The sequence below is a fragment of the Giraffa tippelskirchi genome, chromosome 1 (genome assembly GCF_054371585.1).
Source record: "Giraffa tippelskirchi isolate mGirTip1 chromosome 1, T2T-mGirTip1v1.2.pri, whole genome shotgun sequence".
In the NCBI taxonomy this organism is placed as follows: Eukaryota; Metazoa; Chordata; class Mammalia; order Artiodactyla; family Giraffidae; genus Giraffa; species Giraffa tippelskirchi.
Window position 1 is genome coordinate 22494001 of NC_137275.1, and position 21835 is coordinate 22515835.

General features: G+C 40.0%; 2 protein-coding genes across 14 annotated transcripts in view; one reads left to right on the forward strand and one right to left on the reverse strand.

Annotated features, from left to right (window-relative positions):
- The window catches only part of PAQR3 (progestin and adipoQ receptor family member 3), a 29738-nt gene extending 8304 nt beyond the window's left edge, over positions 1-21434 (forward strand). The window contains exons 3-9 of one of the 10 annotated variants that reach the window (XR_014080546.1): positions 446-601; positions 4059-4256; positions 6610-6700; positions 10498-10646; positions 13223-13436; positions 16635-16784; positions 19311-21434. Coding sequence is in view for 4 of the 10 variants with exons in the window: in XM_081584030.1 (XP_081440156.1) it covers positions 446-601; positions 4059-4256; positions 6610-6700; positions 10498-10640 (588 nt within the window). In the remaining 6 variants the exon portion in view is untranslated. Of the gene's footprint in view, positions 1-445; positions 602-4058; positions 4257-6609; positions 6750-10468; positions 13187-13222; positions 13437-16634; positions 16785-19310 lie in introns of those variants that run through there. The other 9 variants (XR_014080547.1, XR_014080545.1, XR_014080544.1 and 6 more) reach the window with 9 other exon arrangements.
- The window catches only part of BMP2K (BMP2 inducible kinase), a 116322-nt gene continuing 109243 nt past the window's right edge, over positions 14757-21835 (reverse strand). For all 4 annotated transcript variants that reach the window (XM_081583973.1, XM_081583962.1, XM_081583995.1 and 1 more), the window contains one exon: positions 14757-20747. In XM_081583973.1, coding sequence (XP_081440099.1) covers positions 19342-20747 — 1406 coding nt within the window. In that variant the 3' untranslated portion in view covers positions 14757-19341. The remainder of the gene's footprint in view (positions 20748-21835) is intronic.

The window sequence follows — 21835 nt, forward strand, 5'->3', positions numbered from 1 at the left end:
CATAAAAGATATTATCAGTGGCTATCACTGGAGAATAGATTGACTGGGTGGGGCTTATTTTGTTACATCATCAAATTCCTTTTCTTTTTTTCATCTTTCTAAGGACATGTCTTACTTCTGTAGTAAGTAGTTTTTAAAAGGAAACTTATTCATGGATCAAAATAAGATGCAATAGATTTCCTTCTACTGTACTACTCATTTAAATTGTTTATCTTATAGCTATCATTATAGATTTCTTTCTTTATGATTTTTGTCCTCATTTTACCCATGAGGAAATCAAAGCCTAAGAAAATGACATATAGTCATGCACAAAGCCAGAATCCATGTCTAGGTCTGTTTGGCTGAAAAACCTGGACTCCACCTATCCACTTCCCTGAACATCATGCATGAGTTGCTTTTATCATTCTTTGTTTCCCTTTGATAAGATTTGCTTTATTTTCCCTAGGTCTGTATGCTTTGCTCCGTGGGCTATCATCTCTTTTCCTGCCATCGATCAGAAAAAACCTGTCGAAGATGGATGGCATTAGATTATGCAGGAATTTCTATTGGAATACTAGGCTGCTATGTCTCTGGTGTATTTTATGCATTTTATTGTAATAATGTAAGTAACTTAAAAACATTTTACGTACTCCCTTTCAGGTATAGGTCTTTTATCTTTCCATGGTTCCCTTGAACTTCTGAGTAGACACGTAATTAACTTATCGAAGAAACAGTAAAGTCTGGTGGAGGCATAAACTCATTTTTCAAAAAGGCCCCATGATCTCTAACATCTGTTATCAGCTCCTATTCCTTTTACTGATTTTCCATGGAAAATATATATATGCTATTTTCTGAAACTTAAACATTAAATTTTACTGCTACTGCTAAGTTGCTTCAGTCGTGTCTGACTCTCTGCGACCCCATAGACGGCAGCCCACCAGGCTCCGCCGTCCCTGGGATTCTCCAGGCAAGAACACTGGAGTGGGTTGCCATTTCCTTCTCCAATGCATGAAAGGGAAAAGTGAAAGTGAAGCCGCTCAGTCGTGTCCGACTCTTAGTGACCCCATGGACTGTAGCCTACTAGGCTCCTCTGTCCATGGGATTTTCCAGGCAAGAGTACTGGAGTGGAGTGCCATTGCCTTCGTAAATTTTACTAGTTCCCCACTAAAACCATATAGCTACCTGATTCCTCAGATGCACATTACACATCTTTTATTTTTGTGTTGCTGGAGTTGAAGATCAAGTTAGCACTCATTAAAATTATGAAACTAGCTACTGCTTTCCATTTTCCCTTCTTATCCTTTACTCCTCTCTCAGGAGGAAAAAAAAGAAGGAAAGTATATTTGTGAATGTGTTGACCCATATTCTTATATAAGAAATACATTTTCCTTTCCTTAGTCTTATATTTAGAGTCAGACCTAAAGACAGACCAGATAGGTGGTAAGTATTTTTAACAAGCATGTGTCTACTCTGAATTCTAACATATCTTGTAGCTCAAATGGTAAAGAATCTGCCTGTAACTCAGGAGACCCGGGTTCAATCCCTGGGTTGGGAAGAGCCTCTGGAGAAGAGAATGGCAGTCCACTCCGGTATTCTTGCCTGGAGAATCCCATGAACAGAGGAGCCTGATGGACTACATACAGTCCATGGGGTCACAAAGAGTCCAACACGACTGAACAACTAACACTGCTATTACTACTCTGAATTCTTGATCAGCACTGCTTTCTGAACCTAAAGTTACAAGTCAGTTTTTGCCTTGGGTAAGCAGCATTTGAAACATGGTGATCAGATTATACAGTAGCTGATCTAAATTTATTGGCCAACCAAACTCCCTCCTCATCTCATGTCTCAGTCAAGAAGACAAACTGAACCTTCCATTGGCTCAGTCCATCTAAGGCCTGCCATTCAGAAAGTCCCCGTTGACCCGCCTCTCTTTTTCTCCTGCCTGCCACCACGCTATTTTCTCTTTTCCTTTTATCCTTTTAGTTCCATCCCTTTCAGAGCCAAAACTGAGCCACTCTCCCAGAAGCAGTGGACCTGCTAGTCACAGGATGAGAGTCTGTTCTGTCCGAGCCCTCCCCGTGGAATGGGGGTGCAGACCACATCCCCAGCCTTCACTCTCTGGGAGGATGGGCTACAGCTCAGGAGTCCTTTGATTGTTAGTAATTCTTAAATAGGATCTTTGTCACTCCACAACAATAGAGAAAAATGGCAACACTGCTAGAGTATAAAACCAGAAAAGTGAAAAATCAGAATTTGGTTTGAATGTAAGAACGTTATTAACAATAGCCACTTATTCATAAGCCATTTGTTCTTCAGGCCTGATTACATTGGAATGGAAGCATATATGCCATTTACCCTGTTGTAATTGATTTGATTTTAGTAGTAAACTGTACATATCTGCTCACTTTTCACAATTTATTCATTTTACATGAAAATGTTGACATCTTTAAAAAAATGCTTTTGAGTATGTAATACTAGAAATTTTTTGCTTATCTTATTCTGTATTTCTCTGAAACCAGTTTTTTGTTTACCTCTTCCCAAGCATATCTGATAATCAAAGAGACTAGTGGGACAACTGTAAATCTTTTTTCAGAAGAACCAGAACTCCAAGGTAGATTAAAGAGGAAAAAAACAAAAATCTATTAGAGCTAATACAGTCCATAATCATTTAAAGGAAAAGTTGTTTTTTTACCTCTGGTATCTCATCATTTAACCAAATATTCAGTTGCTTTAATGACGCTTTACCTTTTAAGGAACACAGGCTGCTTTGAGAATGAGATTGAAAACTAGGGACCCTCCATCCCAGATAATATGCATTTGGGCACAGACTGACCAGTCATTTTGACATGTGAGTTTCAGGAAGTTGTAATGATCCCAGAGAAGTCCAGGTTAAGAATTCTGTCCTAACTGAGTTATTAGGACAACTAACAACTTTTGAGCTTCAGGACTAGCTTTTCAGCAACTTTTGAGCTTCAGGACTAGCTTTTCGGCCTCTTGTTTAGGTACCTAAATGTTCTGTAAGTCCTTCACACTTGGCATATTTTGCAATGAATGATATTTCATGCTTCACCATTGTCTACCCCCGGTACACACACCCTCACGCTGGATCAGCTTGTTCATTTGCTCCACTAGTAGAAGCCGTTTGAGTGGCCTTTTCCAAAGCAAACAGTTGACCTCTGCTGCCCTATCCCATCGACAGTCAACCTTTAAGATTTTAGTTTATTTCAAAAATATCTCCTGAATCTGGTGCTCACATCTGTCTTCCTTGTTCAGCAACAGTCCAAGCTATTTTCTCCTTGAATCAAATATTTAATACCCTCCTAGCTAGCTTCCTGTCACCTCTTTTTTTTTTTTTCTTTACACTGATGTCAGAGTTATTCTAATAAGTTAGTTTGAAAAACAACCACATCATCTTTTTCTTCAAGAGCTCTGCTATTCCCTCAGCGCCAGCTTGGAAAAGTTACAGATGCATAGCCCAACAGTGCGTCTGCCTTTCAAGCTCCCTTCACAAAGCTTCCTTGCTCCATTGCGTTTCCTTTTCCTTGAGAGCTCCCTCCTCTCACAAAGTCTTACATATTCCTCAGGACCCAGATTAGTTGTCATTTCCTCTATGGAGCATTTTTTAACTCTTCCAGGTAGCAACTGCTCCCTCTTCTGTGGTCCTACAACATTCTGTTCATAAGTGGACTGCAGTCCTTATCCTTTGATTGTAATCTTCTCTTTATAGATCTGCCTCCCTCAGAGCCTGTGAGCTCGCCCACTGAGAGGTCGTAAATGTCTTTGTTTCCACAGGACTTCAATTGCCCCTGGCATATAATAGGTACTCAGGGAATGCTTTTGTGTGAATAAATGTGTTCTTTACCACCTCACTCTGGGGTCTGATTTGTCATCCTAAGAGACCTAACAGTTGTATGCAACATGCATTGTTTTGAGGAAGGAAGGTCATCGTGTTTGGAAGTGAAAATACCAAAGTAAATACAGTTTGGAATGCGTCCCGTAGAAGCCAAAATCGAAAATTGCTCTCTTCCTTCCCTTATTGTCAATGACAATTAAAATGCGATGTCCTTTCATTCCAGTATTGGCGTCAAGTCTACTTGATCACCGTGCTTGCCATGATCCTGGCCGTGTTCTTTGCTCAGATCCATCCCAGTTACCTCACGCAGCAGTGGCAGAGGCTCCGTTCTATCATCTTCTGTTCTGTGTCCGGGTATGGAGTCATCCCTACTCTCCACTGGGTGTGGCTCAATGGAGGAATCGGTGCTCCTATTGTTCAGGTAGGCTGAGTGTGGCCAGTATGTTCCCGTTCTTTTTGTCCTTTTAATTTCATTCCTTTGGGTAAAGTAGTGTACTCCGGCCAAGCGGGTGGGTCTTTGTCATTTGAGGGCACATTTATAATTGCATAATGATGCAGTAATTTTTCACATCTATATGTTAATAAATAAACACACTCTGCGGCATAGAATCTAACTACTATTTTCTTCTGAGATGTATTTCTGTGAGATGAACGTTCTTAACTCTCGTTCTGTTCCCCTTGGAATGTAAATATCCAAGCCCTCCCTGTAGAGGAGGACTCCTAAGTTTCCAGCTTTGTCAGCTGGGGCAAGGTCAGTGCCAGGAGGAGCAGCTGATTTGCTTGTTTGTGGAAGGGAAGGAGTTGGGAAGGATTTCTTCTTGGACCTCTTGAGTCTGCAATACCTGTGGGATGTTAAAGTGGAAATCGGGTGTGGATATAGCTCAGAGATTGGGACTAGTAATAGAGATTTGAAAAATTTCTTGGCAATGGGACCATATTCTACCCTGCAAGGAAAATATGTTGAGAAATAAAAGACCATTATTTGTTATGGGGAGAGTTGGAGTACATCAGGAAGAACCTCAGTGAGAATTCCTCAGCATCCTTGAGAAGGGAATTAGAAGTAAGACTTAAATTCTTAGAGATTTGTATACAAATGCTGTAAGTACATGCTAGGGAGTAAAGGAGAATTTTTAACGTAACTAATTATGCTGAGAAATCTAGAAGAAATTGTATACACTTGTTGCAATGGGACCTTTGGAATATGGAGATTTAAATGCAGGTTTTTTTTCAAAAGAATTATATTTTTTTAGAAGAGAAGAGACTAATGGTAGGCTTACATACTATTGCTGACAGCATGGTGAAAATTATCTGCATATAAAACTAAAAAGAAAGGCAGTCTGGTGTAGTGAATTGAGTGATATGATTTGGCTGTGTTGCCAACTTGAGAATGAGGGTGATGCTTTCTTTATAAGACTAAAAAATTGAGATAAAGGTGTGATAGTGGTGATGAGTAACTTCAGTGATCCTGGTACCTGTGAAAACATCATTTTTGTGACAGTTTTGATGCCCAGAAAATAGAATGGAGAAGTGCCACTCTCTTAATAGATTCAGTCCTAACCAGAAGTGAATAATTGTTGACACAGAAGTGAATGTTTTGGGATGAGGGAAATGCATCCTTTTAAGCTTATCATATGGAGAAGGAAATGGCAACCCACTCCAGTACTCTTGCCTGAAAAATCCCATGGACAGAGGAGCCTGGTGGGTCATGGTAGTCCATGGGGTCGCAAAAAGTCGGACATGACCGAGCGACTTCACTTTAACTTTCAAGCTTATCATAAGCTTATCTTGTTATTAAAGAGAACCACACCTATTAAGCCAGTAGATTTTTAAGAAATTCAGAAAAAAGAATAAGTGTAGGGGAGGGCAGGGGGACACTTTGCTGTGTTCAGCAATCTTAAAATAGAAATATGACTTAGGAAGACTGGTTCTCTAAAATGGAAATCTAGTATGAACAGAGATCATCCCAGTATAGAAACAAAGGGAGACTTCCAGAGAAATTCTCCAGTAAGGTCTAGTTTTAAACAGATGGAGAGAAAGGCACTTGACCAAAGATGAAAAGTTCCAAACAGCTAATCCTGGAGGTGCAGTGGAACTTTGTTCTAGAATGTTTGTAGAATCTGAGGTTGATCATCTGAGAACATAGGATTTAGGGGAGAGGGGCTCCATGATGATTCTCAAATATGTATAGAGGGAAGAAAAGTCATTTGTTTTTATTTCTTAAATGGCTTCTTAGTAAATTAGGTTTATAACCAGAATTAGGAACAAGGTGTATGAATTAGAGCTGGCTGATTTTCTTAGGACAAGGAAAAGCTTTCCAAGAGAGCTTTGCACAGTAGTATTCGAGAGAATCATTTATCTGGGGTGGTGGAACAGATATCACTGTTGGGCTGAGCCTCTTGGGTCTTTTCCAGCTACAGATCCCTGTTTAGTCTCTGTGCTTATTCAGCTGGTAACTCCATCCCCACGTGTATTCCACCCGGGCACCCGTGTTGTAGATGGGAGTTGGCTGCCCTTTGCACTCTCACCCTGTCGAAGCTTGAGCTGCTCTAGCGCCCTGACCCTCAGGGCAGTCCGTGTGTTCCACGCCTATGAAACACTTCCTCAAGTATTGAGAGCTAGGTTTTTGTTACTGGGGACTGTAAGATTTAATAGACTTAAATCCCACCTATGAATTCTAATTCTCTGTGTTTATATTAATTAGATTTCTAAGATCAGTGAGTTGGCAGTTCAGTCACAGTAGAGACATCTATGAAAAACTATGTTTTGCTTTTCAGGACTTTGCACCCCGTGTAGTTGTGATGTATGTGATCGCTCTTCTTGCTTTCCTGTTCTACATTTCCAAAGTTCCAGAAAGGTATTTTCCAGGTAGGTATATGTTTTTATAATGGTTTTATGACTTTAGTGTAAATAAATGGTGGAGGTATATACGTCATCAAAACGGATTTTTTTCCCCAATATTACTGATTATAGAATGGCTTTTCTCAAATGTTATCTAAAACTTGAACTCTCAGATGGCTTTCACAAACTTTCTTTCATTGTCACCATAGAAGTTGAGTCCAGTAGATAGGGTTACCGCCATTTCACTTCACCATTCACCATTTCATTTCACCATTTCAGTAAAGAGTTCTCAGCCACTGCTTTTTTGTGGAGTGTTGAGTTCCACAGAAGTTGCTTATGCTTAAAAATTATATGTACGAGGTCCATAAAACAAACTAGAAGCAAAGGAAAATAATAGGTTAATGAAAATAAGCCAGGTTTAGGATTACTTCACAAGTATCTATGGTAAGTTTCTATAAAATATATAAAGCCCATCAGTCTGGCTTTCAGCTTCCTGGAACCCAGTGGTGAGAGGAAATTAAGGGTCTTCATGTCCCCAAGATTTACACAAGCCAGGAGCTTAAGGACAGCTCTGCTTCAGTTTAGGTGAAAAAGCCTTCTGATAGAAAAGAACTAAGAGGACACTGGGTAGAGAGAATAATGTTCTCCCAAGCATGTATTTGCTTGCTTTGGAGCTTCAGCTCTGGAGTCAGATGGTTCAAATCCCCCATCAGCCCCTTATTAGCTGCATGCCCTGAAGTCACACAAGATTTCTCAGGCCAGGTTCCTTCTCTGAAACATGAAGATAATGCTTTTCTCTCCTGGGTATTAGCTGAGAACGTGCACGTGAAACATTTAGCCCAGTTCCTCACAAGTACTCTTGCCTGGAAAATCCCATGGACGGAGAAGCCTGGTAGGCTGCAGTCCATGGGGTCACTAAGAGTTGGACACGACTGAGCGACTTCACTTTCACTTTTCACTTTCATGCACTGGAGAAGGAAACGGCAACCCACTCCAGTGTTCTTGCCTGTAGCATCCCAGGGACGGCGGAGCCTGGTGGGCTGCTGTCTATGGGGTCGCACAGAGTCAGACACGACTATAGCGACTTAGCAGCAGCAGCAGCAGCAGTGAGCACTCAGTAAATCTTGGCAGCTGTTGTTACAGTGCCCCCAGCCCCAGTTCATAAATGAAATATGTGACTTAGGAAGGGACAGAGTGGTGCAAGCCCAGGTGAACTTTGGCTCCGGTCAAGAATAATAGGAGAGAGAGTAGTGCTTTTTCAGTGTGGGAGCTGAAAGTAGGGAGCTGTTTAAGTTCACGTTGGAAATTGTCCTCCCTTTCTCTTGGGTTAAGAACCTCTTCCACAGTGAATTAAAGATAGTGTGCCATTTGTCACGTGTGTTGGGGAAGAAAAAAGGATGAGAAACCTTGAACTAGAGAATGAATAGACCGCAGAACCTCAGGCATTCCTCTGTGCACGTGACCTTTCACTACTAGGTTTTAAATAAGGATGGAATACGGAGAAGAACTTCTGTATAAACATTAGGATTTGGGAACATAACTAGGACAGGTCCTGAATTGAAGACCCACCCATGTTCTAGGCAGGGTCAGAATTCTCCTCAGAAAACAGTTCTGCTGAAATACATTTTCCTATCATTTTATTAATAATTATTTTATTATGAATTTCTTTTTTTTCATACATACAGGTAGAAAATTAACTAGTGAAAGTTCTCTCCATTCGTGATTATAGCCATCATGTTTTTAGGCCTTAAAATATTTAGATCAAAAGTTCTCAGTTGTCTAATACAGGACATCTATAAAAGGACAAACGTCATGTAACTTAACTTTTTTCAAGATGAGCTTGACATAAAACGTACCCCACGTAGCTGAGTGTGTGGTACATTTGTGCAGGGGAGATAACCGAGTCCATGAAAAATGTTAAGTCTCTGCAGATAAAAGTGATATATAGTGTCAGGTGTTCATGAACTCATGGCTTAGAAACCTTGTCTGTCCAGTCCTCACTGATGACCTGGCTATGAGGAGAAGCACTCTGTAGTGGTAGGGAGATGGTGGGTGAATACTGGGAAATCAAAAACCTTTTCAAACCTAAGAACTTACTTTCAGCTCATGTCAGTTTTTGTTTTTTTTTTAATGTTAGCATTGCAGTGGCATTTGTTGGGTTCAAAGATCCCCAAGTTCTCCATGGACAGAATTGAGTGAATCTGTGATATTTGCATTACAAATAATCAGTTTTATGATCCTCAGTATTTTATGCTTTAAAAATGAGTCTGTGAGCTTCACTAGGCTGTCAAACGGTTCCATGGCACCAAAAAAAATAAATAAAAGTCTAAGAAGCTCCACAGAAAGGATTCTGTTGACTTACACTTTAAAATCTACATACTATACTGATTATTATTCTTGGTAGAGAAGACAGAAGGTTAGACAATATTTACATCATGTGACCATAGAAGCACTAGGAATTACATTTCAATTTCTATAGTTCTGTATTTTGTTATTTTTCAGGATGCTTCTTACCTGTTAGTTATTTAATCTCCTTGGAATTTATACTTTAACCAGAAAGAAATTAATTCTAAGTTGCCATTCTCTTTTCCAGGGGATCTTCCCAACCCAGGGGTTGAACCCAGGTCTCCTGCACTGCAGGCAGATTCTTTACTGTCTGAGCCACCAAGGAAGCCAGTGTATGAACTAACCAGCCTTAGTTAATTAACCTATTTTTTTTGTTGTTGATCAGTTGCTCAGTATTGTCCTACTCTATGCAACCCCATGGACTGCAGCACGCCAGGTTTCCCTGTCCTTCACCATCTCCCAGAGCTTGCTCAAACTCACCACTGAGTCAGTGATGCCACCCAACCATCTCATCCTCTGTCCCCTTCTCCTGCCTTCAATCTTTGCCAGCATCGGGGATGTTTCCAAGCAGTTGGCTTCGCATCAGGTGGCCAAAGTATTAGAGCTTCAGCATCACTAATTACATTTTTCTAATTGTTCCATTCATCTGATAGTACAAGATGCAGGTCTGAGCTGTCTCCTTACACACCTGCTTAAAATTAAAAATGCTTCAAGCGGACTTATACCCAAACACAGCTGTGTCTCTGCTTCATGCCTAATTAACTCCATGATTTGTAGCACTAATTTCCATTGCTTCCCTCATGTGATGTCTTTTCCTCACCAGATATATATGTTGAGACATGGGAAACAAAAGGTCAAATTCCTGAAATTAACCACATCTAGATTTTGAAAAGACATTTGGAATAGTATTTCTGAAATTCACCAGTACTCTTCATGAATACAACCTTAAAGTCAGACTCAAAAATGAATTAATCTTTTTTTTAGAAAACATTTGGGTCTGAATTAATCTCAGTCAGTTTCTGAGACTGCCAAAATCCTGTTGCTGCTCAGTCATATTTCCAAGGCCAGAGATGGAAGTATATTTTTACTTAACGTCAAAATCAGTTCAGTTCAGTCATTCAGTTGTGTCCGACTCTTTGCGACCCCATGGACTGCAGCATGCCAGGCTTCCCTTTCCATCACCAACTCCCAGAGCTTGCTCAAACTCATGTCCATCAAGTCAGTAATGCCATCCAACCATCTCTTCCCCTGTCGTCCCCTTCTCCTCCTGCCTTCAAATCTTTCCCAGCATCAGGGTCTTTTCCAAAGAGTCAGTTCTTCGCATCAGGTGGCCAAAGTATTGGAGTTTCAGCTTCAGCATCAGTCCTTCCAATGCATATTCAGGACTGATTTCCTTTAGGATTGACTGGTTTGATCTCCTTGCTGTCCAAGGGACTCTAGACTAATCAGTACTCTTTTCTCTGTACCTTCCCTTGCAGGACAACTAAACTACCTCGGATCAAGCCACCAAATATGGCACATCCTTGCAGTAGTGATGTTATATTGGTGGCATCAGTCAACGGTGTATGTCATGCAGTATAGACACAGCAAACCCTGTCCTGACTATGTTTCACATTTGTGAATTCAGGTATGGCCACCTGGTGTATTCAGTTGTTAAGCAATATAAAATGAGGAGCTCTAGACCCCACTGTTTCTAAGATTCCCATTTGTTTTTCCTTTTCCCTCTGGTTGGGTAATACCATGAGTAATATTTTATAAGTATGGAAAAATGTACTTGGGGATCTGTAATAGTAACTGCTTTGTGGGCCCTTAAGACTACTAACTTGCTGCTTGTACAGAAAGTGAAAATGTTAGTTGGCATTCCCTAAAAATCATCTGAATAACCTGAATGTGAAGCCAGTACTCCTTTTCCTGAGCACCAGCTTAACTTCCTTAGGAAGGGCTCACCTCCGTTATAAAATGGAGTTCTCCCGTGTGGTTCCTTTAATAGAAGACAGAGTAGATGATCAAGTTTAAGTGCCTAATCAAGGCAGCATTTGTGATGGCATGTGCTCAAAGCAAGCTGATCGTGATTCTAAGTAATCACTAGCCTTTCCATGGCTGGTTTGTGAGAAACCAGCACTGAAGATCTTATTTCGAGTAGGTTCTTTTCTTAGGAGCGCTGGACTTAACCTCTTCTTCAAGTTGAGAGAGGTGTTGAGAAAGGGAAAAAGAACTTGCATTATTTCCCATCTGATAAAAATCATATTAAGAACCAATTACATGACAGGTGACAAATGCTGTGGTCTAATTACCAAGTTATTGGCCATTTAAGCTTTTCAGTTTCCAGTATTATGATTTAATCCTATATATAAGAGTTGAGCTCCTGCCCGTAGATGGTAGATTTGGGTTCCAGAATTCCTATAACAGACTTTTCACCTCTCTGAGTTTGCGGTCTTAATTTCTTGATGATGGGGATTCCCAGGTATATGGTGCTACTTTCAAGGCCACAGAATCCAGATGGCCCAGTTCTTGACACTGAAATGAACCTTAAGCCTTAGAACAAAGTCATGGAGATGCCCCGTTTGATGACATGATTAATTCACCTTCGTTCTGGCCTTTCTCTGTGTATGCATGTGTTAGTATTGCACTGAGAACTCACAGTATTGATATACACTAGCTAACATTTGGGTCTGATACTTCATTGTATATGTTAAAAAATAGATCTCGCTGCCCTGTAACACAGCCTAGCATCCTCATTTTCTGGTCTTCTCATATGCATAAGTTAAATCCCTTAAAGCAGTCATTCATAAAAACATGTTTTTTGGAATATAAAATATTATCCAAGTTTCTGAATGGGTTGACATGAGCTGCTTTAGTTACTGTTGTATATTCAAACCATTGGACTTTCTAAGTATCAGGAGGTGTTGATTGATAGTGAAGTTTATTCCAAAAATGCCACTTAAACAGATTTTATATTTAGAATGTTACTTTAATGTGACCCAGTTTATGCATCTGTAAAATTTTGTATTTCTTTTCAGTGTAGTGTTTCTGGAATATGAATTCCCCATGCTAGTATCTCAGCAAGGCGAATTCTTCCCCAGTAGTCTAAGGGCACACCACGTTATACCCATTATTCTGATGGAACACCACTTTGAAAATGGCTATTTTAAAAGAACTGGCCAAAAGAAAATGGCCAGAAATTCGATCCATATGCTAAGTGAAAGAAGATTTTGGTGAAATGATAATAGGATATATCTTCTCTTAAGTATCCCTATTGATTCACATGATCCTGTTGCTTTTAAATAGATATTTTGTTGTTTTTGCCAAACAGAATATACTGAGTAGTTATAATTAATTTAAAAATGAAGGAAAAGTCTATTTTAGGTCTGGCACCATTTTTAATTATAAAATCTCAAAATAAAAACATTAAAGTTTCATTTTCTTCCAATTTTTAGAAAAAGTCCTTTTTTATTATAGTGTATGAGTTATTTAACCCTTGACATCTGAATTAATTGATAAAAATGACCAATTTTAAGACTTCTTGAACTTAAACGGCATACAGGTCTGACTGAAAGGAGAACTAAATTATACCATTGTAAACATTTCATCTTTTTATGAAAATATTAAATATTGTAAGAAAGTTTTTATTTTACTATGATGTACTTGTTATAAAGTAGGGAATGAACGAATGTGGATTGCTGTCAACTATAAGAACTTCTGTATATCAGCATTTATTGACCACCTACTGTGTGCACATCACTACTGGCAAAATTTTTAAGACATTGTTGACTTTAAAGAATAAATATTTAAAAATTGTCTATGAATCTGAGCCTTGTAATAATGTATATTTTTGTTTTTGTAGATTTATTAAAATAAGATTTAAAAAGTACACTATTCAGCTACAGTATAAAGTACTAAAAAAGACTGCTTTTAATTTTACCAATGTGTAAACTATAAAAGCTCTTTACCTATAGACTTTACATTTTAAAATTATTCATGGCTGTTTTAAATTGTCTAGTGATTTGTAAGGTTGTAGTTAACTCATTTAAGGGAATTATCTTTCTACATAAAACCACTTTCAAATAGCAAGATAGTGCTTGTCTTCTTTGTTGTTACACTGAGAGCAATTCAGTGAGCTGCATGGCAAAATGTGTATTATGTAAATAAACTGGGTTTACTAAATAATAAGTGCTGTCTGTCTTTCTTTATAATACATAACAGCTTCACAGTCATGTTTTAGAATCAGGAATGAAGCTTCAGGGAGTGTGTGTCACACCTCATGGCATCCCACCTGGACAGAGTAACCGATTTGAAGATTGGAATTGACTGGCATAAAGCTGTACAGCTCTCCACTCGGCAGGTACCGACCTAGAGATATCCTTTGCTTGCCCTGCATTAAGTGTCAAGGGGCATAACCTGCACGTCTAGATTCCTGGTGAGCCGAGTAGATCTGTATTCACTTGTAATGATCATTCTGGGCAATTTCACCCCTGCCAGAATATGTGCAATGAAGAGTCAGCTCAGCTCTTTGGGGAGGGGCAGAAGTGTCTTTTATTTATGTGCATTATCACAATAACTGTGTTTATACTGAAAAGAAGTACAGATGCAATTGGATACCTACATCCCCTGAAATTCTTTACCATAACTTCCTGAGTTAGAGAGTGAGGGAATGATTCCAAACTTGAAACTACCTTTGAGAAAACATTTTCAGGAAGGAGAAGCAGTAACATTGTGGGCAGGGGTCTCTTGTGAACAGTGCAACTTCCATCCTTAGAGGGCAGGCATGATGGCCACTCAAGTGTGGTTATACTCTGCAAACCTGGGATCAAAAACACTGCAGAGCACACGTGTAAATTCCATAGTGTCAACAATCTGAAGCAAAAGTGAACTGTCTTTTTAAATGTGCAACAAAGAAAACTTCAGAAGCTTATGCTTTCAGTAGGAAAATACTAACTTCATCTTACATACGATGCTGGAGTTGGACTTGCTTAAAACGAAATTAGCTTGCTCAAAGTAAACTGCTCTAACTGAAGCATATATTCTTCTCTAAAGTTAAAACTATAACCAAATTTGCACAGTGGCACAGTCCACACTATGCATTGTATATAACTTATATGTGATATTTTGCTCCTTTGTACCATTAATTTATTAAAAAGAAACAAAGCCCTTATTTTTCCATATAACCTTAGATAAATGTTACAGTTTCTGGGGGGGGGGAATAAAGTGCATTTCTAACAAATAAGTTGAATCTTTCCACAAGCCCCACCAATCTGAAACTCCAGTTTGTGGACTAATACATAATATTGTGATCTCAACACCAAACTTAGTCCATCAATCCAATAAATAGGTTTTCTGTTTAACATGCTGAAGCCTCTCATCTGTAATAAAGTTATCTTATTTAAATACTTATTAACAGTGAAAAATGGTATCAGTTTTTAGAGTTTAAAAAATAAATTTTATATAATGCAAAAACTAAGCTAAATATTCAAAAGTTACTTCAGAGTCATGTTTTTACCTTAACTTCATCACTGTAAGTATCAGTAATTGTAATCCCTGAACAAACTGTATGATCGTTTTGGTTATACAGATGCTAGGTCAAATATTGTACAAATGCAAAATGCATTTTCTTACTTAAATCCAAAACTGGGGGCTCCTTAGACCAGAGATCTAATCTTACTCATTTTTCTCTTCCATTAGCTCATGCATAATAGGTACTTAAATGTCTGTGGTGTAAATGAAAGAACTGACTAGAAGCTGGCATCCAAAACTTTTAATAAAACGACAAATAATGAAAAACTCAAAGTCACTGATTATAAAGAATATGCAATCCATTTGGGATTTATTGCATTTAAAGAAAGCAGATTATTAAAACAGTAGGTATGATAAATACAGTAAGAAAATAACTTTAAATTTCAAACAAAACAAAGTGAATGAGGGATAGGATTCAGTCAATAAGAATTAGCAATGTAAAGGCAATATAGTAACTAAAATCAGTTAGTGCTTAATTAGATATAGGAAGAAAAAAAAAAAGCAACTGACTTCTATTTCATAACAGTTTCCCAGCTGTATCTGAGGACTGAAGTTAACTTTAGAAAGTATGGTCTTAACAATTAGAAATATAATAAAGATGAAAATCAGGTTTATTAAAAGTTAAAGTTATTTGCTTAGTGGTACATAAGAGGCTTCAGAAAATTCAAGTTTAACAAAAAATGGAAGTGTAATCAAAGAAAGTGCACTTAAAGCTGTTTGCCAGCAATTAAAAAGTAGCCTATTATTATTACTATACTGCTTACTATTAGATGACTTTTCAATCACAAAAAGAGCATAGTCATAAAAACAATTCTCTTTCAAAAGTAGCACAATAAATTTTTAAATAAAAATAACCCCAAATGATGGCCCTTTGCATTTTCATCTGTCTACCTTATTCTTTTAGTGGCTTTTGTAAACCCTCACTAGGAGTGAATGTTCTTTTAGCAATGATTGTGGTTGCAATTCCATTCAAAATGTAAAAATTCACATTAACTCCACACTCGAGAGATGTGACATGTGCATGCAAGCGTGGGTTTATATATTTACCCTAATGTGTAAACCCCACTGTGTATAAAAGTTTTCATATAAACTATCGTTATGTTATTCTCACAGTAGATCTGTCAGTTCATTCTCACAGTAGATCTGTCAGCTCAACATTGGACCTAAAATGATAAATGATAAGTAATTTTGCTTAAAAAAAAAAAAAGGAGAAGAAAATGTTTACTGCACAGTCTGCATATATTAAAACAAATGTACCCAAACTCCTCAGAACCAGTGATACGAATACAAGTGTACCTTCTCGCAATGCTGATATGAAGTACCACAACCTAAAATAAGCCAAGCAGAGAGTAAGAAAAGGCTCTGCCTGCTGAACACCAGAGTAGAGGAGGGGGCACCACCTTAGGGTTTCCCACCAGCAAGATGAGGACAGCAGTTTGTCCCTGTCACACAATAAACAGCCGGAGGATCCAAAGCTGCTTCTGTCTACGATTCCAAATAATGGCATAACTGGGCCCGAGTATACACACACACACACACACACACACACACACACACACACACACACACAGGGCGGAGGTCACATCAGTGGAAGAATCACACTTTCCTGCCCAAGTACTTACACACACACACACACACACACACACACAGTGGTACACACACAGCGGAGGTCACATCAGTGGAAGAATCACACTTTCCTGCCCGAGTACACACACACACACACACAAACACACACACAGCGGTACACACACAGCGGAGGTCACATCAGTGGAAGAATCACACTTTCCTGATGGATACTTCTGAATAAATATTCTAGTCAGTTTCACCCAGCTCACCCCCTTTCCTCCTCCACTAACACATATATACCAAGCAACTTTTGTGTCCTAGCAGAATGTCTTACATTCCTCAGTGCCATAGAAGCTGGTCTTTTCAACACTTAACATTTTGCTGAAGTGGTAACATTAAAATAATTAAGCAAATGGTCCGCTTTTTAAAAGACAATTCAAAACCAAGAAGCATGATTAAAGCTGTTAGGACAGAAATAACTTTGGCCTCAGACTTTTGCTAGCTTTGTAATATTTCACTTCCCTTTGTGATGTTCAAGTATTACAGGTTTAGAGTTATGACGACTTTACATGCTAAAGAAGCACAGAGGACAACTGATTAATAGAGACATGATGTCTTTTCAGCATTCCTTCCTTATACAAGAATTGGACCATCCCATAATAGAGCCAAACTGAGTGCTGTGTGCCAAGTATGCATTAAGCTCTTTCACATGTCTTGGGAGCTTTCTTCTCATAATTCTCATAAGGGAATTAGCTGGGTATCAGCTGTGTAGAGTGACCTACAGTCTAACAGTAGTGGGAAAACATGATGGGAAATGGAAAGCGACCCTAATCCTATACTCCTTGGGAAAATTCCTCCACTTGAACACAAAGCAATCTCCCCATTTCTATCCCGTTGGGTCCCCTGTAAGTACTAAATGTTTCCTCTCAGCTGTAATCTAAAGAGGAAAGTCATTGTGATATAACAAATGTAAGACTGTCAATATTTTAAACAATGTCAAAGTGTTTCCTTAGAATTTATCCAGCATTATAAGCCAAAGTGTCTGTCAGTGTCTAAATCATTTAAAATTATTCAGTGTATTGAAAACAAGTTTAAGCAAGGCCTTGGTATCTGACAGACTCTAGGTATTTCATATTTACATCCCAAGGGGACCACACTAATTCATCTGTACCCCTTCTAAATTATGAAACTCATGAGGTCTAGCAGAGACAAAGGCTAATAAAGACTAAAATAGTCAAAGAAGCATCTTGTGTATACATCAACCAACAGATTTTCATTAACAGATTGTTTGATACAAACCTACTGTAGTTCATGAATTGACTATGTATAATCATCAACTCTTCACTTTTAAAAGAAAGTATCACTTGAATCTACTTTGTCAAGTTTTAAAGAACATCTACTTGAGCATTTGCATTAGCAGTATTAATCAACCTGAGAATCAGGAAAAAAAAAAGGTGCAAACATAACATTTGCCTTTGGCACAAGGACAGGTAAAACTGGTGCGGTTGGGCTCTAACATTTACGCAGTGATGACTGTCATGATTGATCTGTCTCTGCTACACATCATTCACATATTGCTTCCCTGTTTGTCCACAAATCTGTATCTGATTTAAAACATAGAAGAGAGAAGCAAGAAAACATAGAGGTCTAGTTACAGATACTTTGTTTCTTTCCAAGTTTAGAACTATGAAAACAAATAGCTCATCCCAGCTGGGGCACTATAATTGAGATTCTAGTAAGATTACTGAAAAAATAGCTTTTAAATGGGCTCAAAAAGTTAATTTAAAATACAGCAATCAAGGAGAGTACCAGCTGATAGGAGTTTCTACCCTTTTCTGTAAATAGCTTTAATGGTTCTAGAAACTTCTAAATGTTCATTTGCAAGGCAGGGACAGTTAACCGTAACTTAAAATGGAGACATAGGAGAAACAGAGACTGTATTCACATTAATGATTTCTACCTTATTAAACAATTTCTATAAAATCTCAAGTTTCTAATTAGGATTTGTGATGTAAAAATTAAAAGGCAAATTGGTAGCTGGGTTCTTTTCACTAAGACACAATCAGCTAACTAGCAGAGTTGAGATGCTAGCCCCTCATCACCTTGACACCTTACAGCCACTCTCAGATCTCGGGTATTAGTGCAGAGGTACTTGCGGCAGGATGTGCAAGGCCTGCCCGTAAGGCTTTGTGGGATTCGCTCTTCTGTTCTCTTTATTAAAACTACTCCCCCTTCAGACCTAACTCCAAAACTGCTGCTCACCAGACGACTTGGGGAATAGTTGGTGAAGGTGGTTATTTAATAAAGCACATTATTAAATGCAACATGATTTTACATTGTAAACGTCTCAGAAACTCAGGGTTTCAGCTACATATTTTTCCCTAGAATAATATTTCTCTATGACCCTTGTCCTCACTCCCAGCTTCTCCAATAATCTGTTTTACTAGAGACATGATAAAATTTTGAGCGAGAAGCCATTCAAAAACAGAACATAAAGTGTTCCTGAAGTACTACTGAGTGTGTTTTTCTCTCCTCTATATCATTCCTTTTTTCTCTACATTTCTCCACCCGTTAGCTAGCTATCTCTAGTTTTTGTTCTAGGCTTCTATGTAATAGTCCATATTAATGGCACTTGTTTTTTTTAATGAAACAGTTTTAGGCACAACAGTCAGTGACTTCTGGCTCCTCTTTGTAGAGAAAGGTGTAAGGACAAAAATCTCTGCACTCTCCGGATAATAACTTTCTCATTCTTTATGAGAAATGGATTTTTTTTTTTTTTACCACTTGGAAATTAGAAGAGATATTTAAAAAAAAAATCCACAAATGCAATTTGTGTATATACAAGTAACCTTAGTTTTAAATGCTAGATTCTGGAATGAGCCTGGGATGTGCGCACAAAAGTGACATTCTGTTACAAAAATAACGCCGCAGCTCCCGGTCCCTTTTCAGGGGCCATATGCCTTCCCTAGATTTCTGTGCCGTCAGGTGGGTAGCTGAAACCCCAGGTTAGAACCTGCCACCTTCGCTTCCTTTGCGCCTGCGTGAAAGAGACGTGGAGTCACTGCCCTGTGCAGATACTTCCTTTTTCTATTTGGTTTATTTAAAAATTGCCTATTGTGATTGACCTGTAAGAATGAATGATATAAAGAGCTATACAAATAAATTTTCTTTCAAATTCATAAAACTATTCATACTTTTTTTTTCTTTGAAACAGGAGTTAATACCAAGAGTCCGTCAGAAGTCCTCTACTGTTTAGAAGGAAACGGAGCAGCACCGAAGGGGTCTAATTCGACGGGCTGGGGCTGTTGGGGCTGATGGGAGGTGATGCTCTGCACCACGAGTTCTGTGAAGGGCACGGCACCAAAATCATCCATTTTCAACGCCTCTGCCCGGTGGAAGGAGCCGTGCAGTGAATTCGGCCGGGGCCTCCCGGGCAGGACCGGGTTGTGGTCGGTGCTCAGGCCCTGGTGCGGGGAGTGCCATGGCAGGTCCGGAGGGTGGAAGGGCTTGGCCCCGAAGGGGTCCAACAGACCCTCGTCGGCTTGCAGGACATGCCCACGGTCCTTCCCATCGGTCAGGGCCACGCTGATGTTCTCCTTGGAGTCCGAGATGGTCAGGAACTCGTTGCTGCTCTGCGAGTCCCGGCGGCCCACCCTCCTATGCCGGCGGGCCCGCTCGGGGGTGCGGAAGGCGGGCTTGGCCGGCTTCTTGGCGCCGGTCGGGGTGCCGTGGTGCCGCTTCCCGTTGCTCTTGGCCGCGTCCTGCTTGGTGCGCCTCTGCCGGGAGGACAGTTTCTGTAGGCTGCGCTGCTTGACTTTCTGCTGCGGACTCCCAGTTATCTCCTCGAAGGGCACCAGCCCGAAAAGGTCCTCGCCGCTGTCGCTTTTACTGGCAGACGGAGGGAAGGGCTGGAACGGCGTGGAGCCAAAGACATCCACGCTGGGGGGGCCAGGCAGGGCGGCGTGCGCATCGCGTGCCATCATCTTCTTGCTGAAGGGCGCCTTGGTGAAGACATCGAATTCCTCCGGCTCGAGCCCTGCGGCGGGAAGCCGGCTCTGCGGAGAGACGTCCTTCTGCTCCCCTGGTCGGGGCTGCTGAGCCCGCGGTGCAAAGAAAGGGACAGCGCCAAAGACATCAAACTCGGGTCTGGGAGTCCCCGCTCCCACATCGGAAGGCGCCCGGGCGGGCATGAGGAGTGCTGTGCTAGGACCCTGGGCCGCTCCACCGCCAGCTGCGTCCCTGTAGCCTGGGCTCGCGTCACTGTACTTGGCTTTGGCCTGCTCGTAGTCCGAATCGGAGCTGTGCTTCTCCTCCTCTTCCTCATCTTCAGAATCCATGAGCAGAGGCCTGTGCCCCAGGTTTTCCGGTTCAGTGTCGTCGTCATTAAAATCTCCTTGTTCTCCTTGGAGAACTTCCTCATCCTCTTGCTCTTCCTCCTCGCTGCTCTTCGGAGAAGGGGGATCGGACTCAAAATCACTCTCAGATTCGTCGTTCCCCTTTTGCACTTGAGCACGTACTAATGAATTCTCTGAGGTTTTCTTTCCAGTCCGGTGGTCTTTAGAGGCTGGACTTCCTTTTGTATTCTTGATAGTGTTTGCAGTGCCGATTTCTTGATTCATGGAGGGATGTTCAATTTTCTTTTCAGGAGAACCTGCCAATTCAAAAAAAATTGTATCATCTCAATGCATCTCAAAAACCATTTGCAGTAAACATCATGTACTAACACAAAGCCTTACAGCTTGCTCATATCAGTTCCCTTACAGGAAGACTTATTGGCAGTTCTTTGTCATTAGGCTTGGGGGATGCACTTGGCTCCTAGTTGATGGTTAGGTCCTTCAAGTGCAGATGGACACACTTGTGTCTCTACCCTACACACCACCTACTCACCACAGGTGGTCACTCACAGCTGTCTTACTTATAGTACCCAGAATAGGACTCTGAATATGGTACACAAGCAAATTTTCTTCTCCCAGCTTCAAAATAAGATTATCCAGCCAATTGCCCTGCTCAGATCCCCTGTTCACTCCCAACTTTATGCTTCTATTTCGACTCTGTTATCAAGTTTTCCTACAGAGATCAACAAGCATGAATAGCTTATCGGCTTAGATATGTTTCACTGTACTATTTAATATGGGCATTCTGGGATTTTATTGTGAACAAGTATCTTATGAGCTGGGTGAACATGAGTGCATCCCCCCATAGCCTGATCAAAGCTGAGGACCAGCTACTTAACTGAGACGGTATCAAGGATATCTGCCTTCCCAAGAGGACACATCTTCCTTTAACTGTCATACCTATACTAGTAGACCCTGTATTAAAAGCACTCTACCTTAATGAATATCTTAACTGTCAGTATGTTTACTGGATGGTAGGTGACAAAAATGCATCAAACACAGTGTTCTCTATTTCACTGCATGATACATACATAGTAAAGACAGAGGGTATGTTAGTTTATATGAAAATATATGGCCCTCGCAATACACTGGTGTACTGAATTGATTTTCCAGAAGTAGGAAACGATTTGAATTGATCCAATCACATATCCATTCATCCCTTCCCCTCTAAGATCAGATATCTTCAAAACAATTAGCTAGGCTTGGAAGTATAGACTTTCGTCATGAAAACTAAATACCTTAGGATGGATGGACTATTACTTTCCCATGATTAAATGGTGGTCCCCATGGCACAGGACACCTCTGAGTTATTTCCTTCTCTTTGAAACACTTATGTCTTCCTACC